This window comes from Pleurodeles waltl, chromosome 7 (genome assembly GCF_031143425.1).
Source record: "Pleurodeles waltl isolate 20211129_DDA chromosome 7, aPleWal1.hap1.20221129, whole genome shotgun sequence".
Taxonomy (NCBI): Eukaryota; Metazoa; Chordata; class Amphibia; order Caudata; family Salamandridae; genus Pleurodeles; species Pleurodeles waltl.
In genome coordinates this window covers 167,761,497-167,774,012 of record NC_090446.1, presented here as the reverse complement: position 1 = coordinate 167,774,012, position 12,516 = coordinate 167,761,497, and the positions used below count along the sequence as shown (strand labels likewise).

Below are 12,516 nucleotides of genomic sequence, written 5' to 3'. Positions count from 1 at the left end.
ATATGGTGGTCCTAGGGCAATGGGACAACCATCAAAACGCTCAGCACGAATTGCTCTTTTTCTCTACTTGACCTCTGGGTCCCCATACTAGGTTGGGGAAGGCCAAAAAATATAATATAAATAAATAATGGCAATATTTTCATTTTTTGCTGCAGATAGACTAAGGAGGTAAATGGATGTGTTTTAGTTATATGCAGGGCCACTGTAATTATGTAGCAGAGAAGACCAATTATGCAGCAGGGTTGACCAGTTTGTGGCATATAAGTCCTGGTATGCATTTACACAACCAATAGCTCTAACTCAAACAACTGCAAGATCTATTGTATTGCAAATGCTTGTTTTCTTTTGTATACTTTGTCAAGAAATTACTTTCCAAACAAATATACAACTAACAATTTCCCATCTCCAAGGTTGCTTGGAGGTAGTTGCGTGTGACCCTTGTTGCAGGAAATCTTTCATATTAATTGACTACTGACAATTTAATGGAGAAGGCTCACTTACTGTGACCAAGTCTACAGCTGCTTTCATAAATTTGTTTAACCAACTAGTTTATACAATCTAGTGTAAGGAATCTGAAACAGGGGTGCTTAGGTCATACCATGAGAGGCTGCATGTGGCAAAAATCTTTAGAAGTTATTTGTGGTAGACATGGTGACTTGTTTCTGCCATAAAGAGTATGATTTTCATATCTCTAGACTGGTTCAAATTGTTTCTCCCAAACATGACTAACCGGCACAGTAGCTGTTACCGACACTGCCTACACAAAGATTTACAGTTGCCTATGCTGAATGACAACTGGCATAGCATCAGATGTTCACTGAGATGCTTATCATATGTACTTATATGAACTTTTTTCTCATACTTAAATATTGCTATTTCTTCTACTTGCCACATGATGAGAATTAGTAACATCTCTAAATTAATTAGCTTCCTGTTTAGCTATCCTGAAAATCATTCATAGGTTGTATTCCTTACGTAACCTTGGACAAATCTCGATATTTTTGCTCTAGTCCATAGGCTTTATTATCATGTTTGAGTTTTATGTTTTTGTATTCTAAATTCATGGACAGATTTTTATCATGACATTCTCTGTTAAAAAGTTTTTGGTGACACTGCATTAATTTTTCGCAATAAGTGCTCACATATTGAAAAATATTTGTTCTTCAGAATACTAAATTATGCAGCTTGAGATGTTTATCAAATGCTTTCCATTCATTGCTATATTGTTGCCAGTCTTAATTAGAATTTATGAAAAGCACTTCTAATCACGACATAAGCATAAAGTTCGATTAGTTTAATACTGAGATCTCATATCAACATACCTCCCATAATTACAGGAATGTTTATGAAAGCTAGTGCAAATGACAATTATTTAAATGACCTTGAGCACTTCTGTGTCGCACTTGCAAGAAAAACACATCAGAAATGATGTAATGTGAATTTTCCACAATCAAAATTTGTCAGCAGTGTTTAGTGTATGTATTTGCAGTAAAAAAAAATGTAGGTGAAAGGGAAAGTAAGAATGCATCTAACTTCGGAGTCCATCACCCGTTTAAGGGCATATAATGCATTTTGAGATTGTTTGCTGTAACCAGTAGTGAAAGTAAATCCTGCCTATGCAAGCTCATTTCTAATTGTCCTGCCTCCAATTGTAAGATTGTCACTGTCTCATGAGATGTTCAGCTGCTGTGGCACTACTTTGATCTGTCAAACTCAGTATAAAATTATTTGCAAGAAGTTCAACTTGCTATTTCATTATCATCTGGTAAGATGTGTTGCATGGTAGTTTTTGAAAAAGAAATGACTGCTATTGCTAATGTAATGTACATGGTGCATCTTCTATTTCAAGGGTCAAGCTTTTGAACCACAGCCCGATTCATTCCAAGGTCAGGAATCTCCAATCATGATTGATCAGAAACCGCCAATATATGGACAACAATACCAGGGACCAGGTGCAACTACTCTACAAGGGGCCTTCAGTAATATGCCAGGCCAGCACACTCCCTTCAATTCAATGATGAATCAAATGGGCCAACAGCAAGGAAACTTCCCACTTCAGGGTATGCACCCAAGAGCAAATCTCATGAGGCCTCGGCCCAATATACCAAAACAGCTAAGAATGCAGCTGCAGCAGAGACTTCAAGGACAACAGGTAATATTGCATTTCTTCTCCACCCCTGTGAAGTGGTTTCAAATACTAAGGATTGCCTTGAGTAGTCCAAATATTGTGTGCGTGTATATTTTTATATATATAAATATATATATATGTGTGTGTTCGATGGCATGTGTAGCTGCAGATAGACATGCTGTGCATATCTCGCCATCTAGTGTTGGGCTCGGAGAGTTAAAAGCTTTTTTAATTTTTTTTTTTCTCAAAAAAGTATTTTTTTTTAGTCACAGGATCAAGTGACTCCTCCTCACAGAGATAGTGTGCATGTGCATCGACTCCTTTAGCAGATTTTCTTTCCACCGTCTGGTTCGGACGTGTTCCCTCTTGCTCCAGGACTTTCGATTCAGAAACTCAATATTAGCTCTAACTTTTCTCATACCGTCGGTATTTTTTCGCGTGCGGTTTCTTCTGCACTCAATCCAATAGTACCGTCGGGATCAAGGAAACGCCCTCCTTGGGCCTGTTTGGGCCTACTGCGTCATAGCCTGATGAATCTGACTCCATTCTGATTCTGTCCTCTTTGCCACGTTAAATTTCCTTATACCGACCAGCACTTGGTCTGTAATCTCTGCCTTTCTCCAGAACATTGTGAGGAAAGCTGTGAGGCGTGTTGATCTTTTTGTTCGAAGAAAACATTACGCGTTTGAAGGGCACGAAGACTGGAGATGGCATCCAAGCACACAGAGTCCACCACCGACACCCTCGAAGATGAGCAGGTACAGACAGCAGTTTCGATCCCAGATTCCGACTCTGAACAAGGTTCAGATAACGACAGGCAGCCAATAGCAGCGTCGCACTATGTGAGTACACCAGCCACAACACCCACTTTAAAAAACAAAAAATCAGGCAAGGCCTTGGGTGCTTCACTGCTGTCAAGCCATAGTTCCACCCGAAAAAACTAATCGTCAACCGACCCCTGGGTTCGGTGCAGAGAAAGGCCAAAACACTCCAGCAGGCCACGCCTGTTTCGGTGTCCGAGCCGAGCTGGAAAATCCCAACCTCAACCTCCGAGCCGACGCCCACAATCTTCGGATCCAAAAATGATATTTTCTGCTTTGGAGCTGAAACCTTGGCCAATGGCTTCGGGATCGAAACACCTTGGTTCCACTTCGGAGCCGAAAACATCATCCTACACTGAGGAAACAGGACTTTCAGCCCAAATGAAGCATGTGCCCAAAACATTCACTGAATATTCCTCTAAGGGCACAAAACATACCTCTGAACATGAAATAGAGGAATCGTACATTCAACCTATTTTAGAGGTTATGGACAGCAAGCAGAGAAGAATACAAATCCAGAAAGAGACTTGAAAAATTATTACTTCTCCACCTCCACAGACTAAAAGAATGCTAGCATTTCAAGACACTCTTGATACTTACCCACCACTGGCAAATTTCAAGCGGAAGGAAAAGCCGAAACCTCTTCAGCTTTCTCCACCATAGTCACCGCAGCTTTCTTTTTCACCACAACCTATCATTCCACCTCCACTACCCTCACCATCACACACTCATACTTATTCACAAAGAGACACTTTAGATCCATGGAACATGTACGATTCGGATCCTATACCGTCTAATGATACCAATCTCTACCCTACTAAACCATCCCCACTAGAGGATTGTACGGTTTATAACCAAGTAATATTTAGGGCAGCCACATACCATTGGGTACAAATGCATGCGGAACATTTAGAAGACGATTTTCTTTTTAATACACTGTCCTCAACTCAGAAGCAATACCATTGTTCACCAATGCTTCCTGGTAAGCAAAGGCATGCAGAGGAAATATTTAAAGAACCAGTTAAAGCTAGTGTTCTAACACCAAGGATTGACAAAACAAGCCTGCACCTACAGATCCAATTTACATTAGACAACAATTACCACCAGATTATATTGTGGTCAGTGCAGCCAGGAAGAGTGCCAATAGTCAGTCTTCAGGGGATACCCCACCCCCTGACAAAGAAAGCAGAAAATGTGATACTGTGGGAAAAAGGGTGGCAACACAGGCAGCCAACCAATGCCATTTTGCTTATTCCCAGGCCCTGTTGGCGAGATACGACAGGGCACATTGGAATGCGATGCAAGAATTCTTGCAATACCTACCCAAAGAGCACCAAAAGAGGGCGCAGAAAATTGTAGAAGAGGGTCAGGCCATAATAATTAATCAAATTAGTTCTGCTCTAGATGCATCTGACACTGCAGCTAGAGGAATTAATACCAGCATCACAATCAGACGACATGCATGGTTGAGGTCCTCAGGGTTTAACCTGAAATACAACAGGCGGTCCTTAATATGCCATTTAATAAACAGCATTTCCTCGGACCAGGGGTAGGCACAACCATTGAAAAACTCGGGAAGGACTCTGACACTGCAAAAGCCAAGGGAGCCCTTTATACCATATCATTTCAAGGTTCCTTTTGGAAACCGCAATTTAGGAGAGGTTTTAAAACCCAGACTGCAGAGGCTTCCACCTCCCCATCCAAAACAAGGACAGCAGTACTGCTCAAGGGGGTCATTTAGAGGATCTTACATAGGACAAAATCTCAGAGCCAGAGGAAAATTTGCAGCCTCAAAGGGTGCTTCCACACCCACTAAGCAATGACTTGCCAAACATCCCATAATCTCATACGTCTCCTGTGGGAGGAAGACTGCAACAATTCCATTCTCACTGGCAAAACATCACCACAGATCAGTGGGTACACTCAATTATCTGCAGTGGTTATTGCATAGAACTCATCTCTACTCCACCAAATATTCCCCCTCGTTCTCACAGACTCTCTCCAGAACACACTGTTCTACTACAAAAAGAGGTACAATCTCTATTTCTTAAGGGGGCAATAGCAATTGTTCCCATCTCACAGCAAGGGTCAGGTGTATACTCACTATACTTCCTTATACCAAAAAAGGATGGTACTCTCAGACCCATTCTCTATCTCAGACCTCTAAATCTAAATATTCTGTCAGACCATTTTCATATGGTCTCTTTACAGGACGTCATTTCCCTGCTACAAAAACACGATTACATGACCGCATTAGATCTAAAGGATGCTTACTTCCACATTCCCATGCACCGCAAGTATTTAAGGTTTGTAATATCAGGCAACCATTACCAATTCAAAGTACTACCCTTTGGAGTAACAACAGCTCCAAGAGTGTTCACAAAATGTCTATCTGGAGTAGTGGCATATCTCAGAAGACACCACATACATGTCTTCCCTGATCTAGAAGATTGGTTAATAAAATCCAGCACCATTCTATAATGCTAACAACACACATATAATACACAATAGATACCCTACACACATTAGGGTTCACAATCAATTACCAAAAATCTCATCTTCAACCAGCACAAATTCAACCTTATCCAGGTGCAATTCTCAATACTCAAACCGCTTTAGCCTACCCAAATAGACAATGGATACAGGCTTTTCAATACCTCATCTCACAAATGCAGGTCAGTCAAACTTACACAGTAAGATTTGTCATGAAACTATTGGGAATGATGGTATCATGTATAGCAATAGAACCAAATGTGGGGCTAAGCATGAGACCACTGCAACAGTGTCTCACAACAATGGTCTCAGGCACAGGGTCAGTTACAGGATCTAGTGTTAGATCGCCAAACGTACAAATTTCTGCAATGGTGGAATCACAAAAACTTAACAAAAGGGCGGTCATTTCAAGACCCAGTGCCACAGACCAAAATAACAACAGATGCGTCAGTGACAGGTTTGGGAGCCCATCTCAACAATCTAACGATACAAAGGGAATGGGACTCAATTCAATTAATTTACCACATAAACCACTTGGAATTTTTAGCTGTATTCTAAGCCATCAAAGCATTTTAAATTTCAGATCATACACAACAGTCTTAATAAGAACAGACAACATGAAAACAATGTATTATCTGAAAAAACAATGGGGAGGGCACACTCATCCCAATTGTCCCTTCTAGCTCAAACAATATGGAAATGGGCAATTCACATTCACATTCACCTTCTAGCGGAATATAGCCCAGGAATACACAACCAGCTAGCAGACCTTCTAAGCAGGACGCAGCAACAAATACATGAATGGGAGGTTTACCCACAGGTAGTTCAATATTACTTTCAGATTTGTGGAACACCAAACATAGACCTTTCCGCAACAAGCGAAAACGCAAAATGCCAAAACTTCGCATACAGAAACCCACACCCTCAGTCCCTGGGCAATGCTCTATGTATCAACTGGCCAGGGATATTTGCTTACTTTTTTCCCCCTCTCCCGTTAATTCCGTTTCTGGTCAACAAAATGTGTCACACTTCTCTCGCCATGATACTCATGGCTCCCACGTGGGCACGCAAACACTGGTACACAACACTCCTAGATCTCAGTAGTACCCCTTCACACGTTTCCAAACAGACCAGACCTGTTAACTCAGAACAGTGGTCAAATCAGGCATCCCAATCCCAGAGTGCTCAATTTATCAATTTGGTTCCTGAAGTCAGAGTTTGGATATTTACAGCTTCTGTTAGACTGTATGAATGTTCTAAAACAAGCACGTAAACCAACAACCAGACCATTCTATGCAAATAAATGGAAGCCGTTTGTATACTACTGTCAACCTAAAAATGTAGATACACTTAAAGCATCAGTACAAGATATTGTGTGTTATTTGCTTTATTTACAAAAAAGCAAATCTTGCTTTTTCCTCTATTAAGATTCATCTAACGGCCATATCAGCTTACCTACAACATAGCTCTCTTAGAGTTCCTGTCATAAAAGCATTTATGGAAGGACTTAAACACATTATTCCACCCAGAACTCCACCAGTTCCAGCATTGAATCTTAATATTGTACTCCCAAGACTTATAGGTCCCCCATTCAAACCCATGCACTCGGGTAGTATTCAATTTCTAACATGGAAGGTTGCTTTCTTAGTAGCAATTAATTCATTGAGAAGAGTAAGTGAAATTCAGGCATTTACTCTAGAAGAGCCCTTCTTCCAAGTACACAAAGTAGTACTTAGGACAAATCCAACATTTTTGCCTAAAGTTGTTTCACCTTTTCAAATTAATCAGTCAGTGGAATTGCCAGTCTTCTTTCCACAGCCAGACTCTACTGCTGAAAGAGCTCTACACACTCTTGATCTTAAGAGCGCTAATGTATTATGTAGACAGAATAAAGGACTTCAGGAAAACTAAACAACTTTTTGTTGCTTTCCATCAACCTCATCAAGGTAATCCCATTTCAAAAGAAGGACTAGCTAGATGGATTGTAAGATGTATTCAAACATGCTACCTTAAAGCAAAAACTGCAGCTAATAACTCCAAAAGCACATTCCACTAGAAAAAAGAGTGCCTCCATGTCATTTTTAGGAAATATACCAATGGCAGATATATGCAAAGCAGCCACATAGTCCACACCACATACATTCACAAAGCATTACTATGTGGATGTGTTATCTAGACAACAAGCCAGTGTTGGACAAGCAGTGTTAAAAACGGTATTTCAAACCACTTCAACTCCTACGGGCTAACCATCGCTTATTTGGGAGGAGAACTGCTTTTTAGTCTATGCACACCATGTGTATCTAAAGCCACACATGCCATCAAACGGAAAATGTCACGTACCAAGTGTACATCTGTTCGTAGCATGTATTGCTGCAGATTCACATGCACCCTCCCTCCTCCCCGGGAGCCTGTAGTCGTTGTAGTACTTATTTGTACATATTACTTCTTACTTCACCCTTCTGTGGGAAAACAACCTAACAAAGGAGTCCATGCCCATGCGCACTATCACCGAGAGGAGCCACTCGATCCCATGACTCAAAAAAAATACTTATTCGAAGAAAAACATCTTGTAACACTCAGTCAAACACTAGATGGCGAGATATGTACAACATGTGAATCTGCAGCACTACATGCCACGAACAGATGTACACTGGGTAAGTGACATTTCATATATATAATAATATAGGACCATGCTTCCATAGTAAAAGCGTTTTTGACTTGGCTATATCTTTTGGCACAGTTTGACGAAGCTTCACAAACTTTTCCTAAAAAAAAAAAAGTGCCCCGGTGATTCTTGTTGCGACTGAAAGGACAACCAGGAAGTGTTGACAGCTATCTTGGGACTCTATTTCAGCTGAGTCCCTCAGGAAAAAAAAGTGGAAAAAAAGAAAAGGTGACTGGGCAGGGACACTGCCTCTTAGCTCAGAGGGACGCTGCCAGGGCAAAAAAGAAAACTCTTGCACTTTTTGTTTATTAAGGCCTCCAGGTGGGCCAGGTCCCAGGGGCAAAGTAAAAAAAACAACAAAAAAGTGGGGTGCACCGTTTACAGTTGGAGGTGGGCCTTGTGACAGAATCCCCCCCCCCCGTCCACAACAATCCCGTCCTCTAACAGCTCTCACTTGCAGCAAGTGGTGTTTTCATCTATTTTCCCTGCACAAAAATATGCGTCGGGGAAGACAGATGAAAACCTTGCTCCTGCAAACAGGGAGCTGCAATTAAAAGCAGCTCCCTGCTTGTGGGAGCAGTGATGGCTCCCAGAAGATGCAGGGAACTGACTAGGACCGTGGCGACCTGCGGACCTGTCACTTTCTCTCTCTCTTCCATCCATAATGGCAAGAAACTGTCATTGCAATGGTCTCTACTTGCAATCAATTCAAAGAGTTAGACTAGAAAGATGTTTAGTACGAATGGTATAGTTGCCTTTGGATTAAGAGCAGAACATAGTCCCCTCCGGTCTAATGGTCAAGGTCTTGAGCTGTCAATGAGTAGGCTGAAGGTTCAAATCCTAGAATTTACTGGTGATTTGACTGTTAAACCTTCCTAGTGAGGGAACATTCACATTTGTTTCCAATCACTTGATGGTCATAGGTATGCCTGTAAGCATCACAGTAAGGAGTCACTGTAAGGAAATGCCTTCCTTGGCATGGTTACCCCCTGACTTTTTGCTGTTTGTTGATGCCAGTTATGATTGAAAGTGTGCTGGGGCCCTGCTAACCAGGCCCCAGCACCAGTGTTCTTTCCCTAACCTGTACCTTTGTTCCCATAATTGGCACAGCCCTGGCACACAGATATGTCCCTTGTAAATGGTACCCCTGGTACCAAGGTCCCTGTTGCCAGGGAAGGACTCTTAAGGGCTGCAGCATGTCTTATGCCACCCTGGGGACCCCTCACTCAGCACATGCACACTGCCTCACAGCTTGTGTGTGCTGGTGGGGAGAAAATGACTAAGTTGACATGGCACTCCCCTCAGAATTCCATGCTCACCTCTCACTACCTGTGGCATAGGTAAGTCACCCCTCTAGAAGGCCATACATCTCTAAGGCAGGGTGCACTATACCCCAGGTGAGGGCATAAGTGCATGAGCACTATGCCCCTACAGTGTCTAAGCAAAACCTTAGACATTGTAAGTGCAGGGTAGCCATAAAGAGTATATGGTCTGGGGGTTTGTCAAACACGAACTCCACAGTTCCATAATGGCTACACTGAAATCTGGGAAGGTTGGTATCAAACTTCTCTGCACAATAAATGCACACTGATGCCAGTGTGGGATTTATTGTAAAATACACCCAGAGGGCAGCTTAGAGAGGCCTCCTGAATACCAGTCCGACTCCTGGTGGTAGGCTGACCAGTTTCTGCCAGCCTGCCACAACCAGCAGAGTTCCTGGCCACATGGGGTGAGTGCCTTTGTCACTCTGTGGCCAGGAACAAAGACTGTACTGGGTGGAGGTGCTTCCCACCTCCCCTGCAGGAACTGTAAAACCTGGTGGTGAGCCTCAAAGGCACATGCCTTTTGTTACAGCATCCCAGGGCATCCCAACTAGTGAAAATGCCCGTCCCTCCGGCCACTGCCCCCACTTTTGGCGGCAAGGCTGGAGGAGATAATGAGGAAAATAAGGAGGAGCCACCTGCCAGTCAGGACAAGCCCCTAAGGTACCCTGAGGTGACTCCTGCCTTTAGAAATCCTCCATCTTGAGATTGGAGGATTCTCCCAATAGGATTAGGGATGTGCCCTCCCCTCAGGGAGGAGGCATAAAGAGGGGTTAGCCCCCCTCCAGGACAGTAGCCATTGGCTACTGCCCCCCTGACCTAAACACACCCCCTAAAGTCAGTATTTAGGGGTGACCCAGAAAATCGGATTCCCGCAACCTGAAGAAAGGACTGCTGACCTGAAAGCCCCGCAGAGACGACGGAGACGACAACTGACTTGGCCCCAGCCCTACAGGCCTGTCTCCAGACTCAAAAAACCTTTACAGCGACGCATCCAACAGGGACCAGCGACCTCTGAGGACTCAGAGGACTGCCCTGAACCCGAAGGACCAAGAAACTCCAGAGAACAGCAGCACTGTTCACCAACTGCAACATTTTTGCAACTTTGAAAGAAATCTCCCTTCCTGCCGAAAGTGTGAGACTTCTCACTTTGCACCTGACGCCCCCGGCTCGAGCTCCAGAGAACAAACACTGCAGAGAGGACTCCAAGGTGACTGCGACAACGTGAGTAACCTGAGCTAACCCCCCCCCCCCCACCCCCGGCACTCCCACAGCAACGCCTGCAGAGAGGGTCCAGAGGCTCCCCCTGACGGCGACTGCTTGGTAACAAGGAACTCGGCGCCTGGACCAAGCACTGCACCCGCAGCACCTAGGACCGAGAGGAACCAACCTCTAGTGCAGGAGTGACCAGCAGGCGGCCCTCTTCTTAGCCCAGTCAGTGGCTGGCCCGAGAGGCCCCCCCTCTGCCCTGCCTGCATCACCTAAGTGACCCCCAGGTCCCTCCATTGCTTCCTATAGCATCCCAGACACCTACTTTGCACACTGCACCCGGCCGCCCCTGTGCCACTGAGGGTGTTTTGTGTGCCTGTTTGTGTCCTCCAACGCCCCCCCCAATCCTGTGCTGTACAAAACCCCCCTGGTCTGCTCCCCGAGGACGCAAGTACTTACCTGCCAGCAGACCGGAACCGGAGCTCCCCTGTGCGCCATAGGTGCCTGTGTTTTGGGCCCTCCTTTTGACCTCTGCACCTGACCGGCCCTGTGTTGATGGTGCAGTGACTTTGGGGTTGCCTTGAACCCCCATCAGTGGGATGCCTATGCCCAGCAGACTGACTGTGTAAGTGCTTTACTTACCTGTGAAATCTAACCAAACTTACCTCCCCAGGAACTGTTGATTTTTGCACTGTTTTTTAAAATAGCTTATTGCCATTTTTATCTAGACTGTGTGAACTACTGCTTTAATTCAAAGTTCCCTACTTACCTGCGTGAAGTACCTTGCATTTTATGTACTTACCTCAAATTTTGTGGTTCTAAAATAAATTAAGAAAATATATATTTCTATATAAAACCTATTGGCCTGGAGTTAAGTCTTTGAGTGTGTTCTCCTCATTCATTGCCTGTGTGTGTACAACAAATGCTTAACACTACCCTCTGATAAGCCTACTGCTAGACCACACTACCACAAAATAGAGCATTAGTATTACCTAATTTTGCCACTAAAAACCTCTAAGGGGAACCCCTGGACTCTGTATATACAATCTCAAAGTGATAGTCTGCACAGAGCCAGCTTCCTACAGTCACCTATTGCCTAACGGTTAAGGTCACAGACCCTCACACTGAAAGTTCTACTCCAGGTGTGCCCATAATCATTTTCCTTCATTTATTTCTTTAGAACTTCAAAAGATTAAAGTTCATACTGAAAGGTGATGTTAATCTTTTTAATTGACACATACATTTTTCTTTTCACTTTGTCCAGCAATACTTCATTCTAAGTAGATAATTCATCAATGCCTAAAAACTCTTTCAATCTTTCTCCCACTCACACTCCCACTCAGACCCTCACACATCCACTGACAGACCCACTGAATCCCTCACTCACCCCCTGAGACACTGGTGCACCCACTGACAGACCCAATTAGACATTGACACATTCACTCTCACACCTAGACAATCTCACAGCCACTCTCACCCTGTCACACCTATTCTCACACCCAGAGAGATGGGCCGTGGCCAAATCCTGCCACATATGGACAAAGGCTGTGCGCAGTGTGGGTTTGGGGGGTTATACGGGTTGGCTGCAGGGCTAGCCACAAGCCAGGCCCTTCGGCCAACTCCCACTGTGTATGGCTGGGTGGTTATAGGGGTTGGCTGCAGCAAATCCCTGCTGCACATGTCCAAAGGCTGTGCCATCACTGGGTTGGGTGGTTATAGTGGCTCCTGACGTAATCATGGCGACTACTACGCCTGCAGTCCACCGACACAACCTACGGACGCGCAAGGGTATTGCTTGAAGAAAAAATCTCTGGATCTAGTCTTACGCCTGGGGAAAAATTCTAAGGTAAGGCATCTGCAACTAGAATGTCTCTACCA

General features: G+C 44.0%; 1 protein-coding gene across 8 annotated transcripts in view; it reads left to right on the top strand.

Annotated features, from left to right (window-relative positions):
• Positions 1-12,516, top strand: part of NCOA3 (nuclear receptor coactivator 3) — a 558,025-nt gene that overhangs the window by 422,159 nt on the left and 123,350 nt on the right. For all 8 annotated transcript variants that reach the window (XM_069243454.1, XM_069243453.1, XM_069243457.1 and 5 more), the window contains one exon: positions 1,850-2,152. In XM_069243454.1, the coding sequence (XP_069099555.1) occupies positions 1,850-2,152 (303 nt within the window). The remainder of the gene's footprint in view (positions 1-1,849; positions 2,153-12,516) is intronic.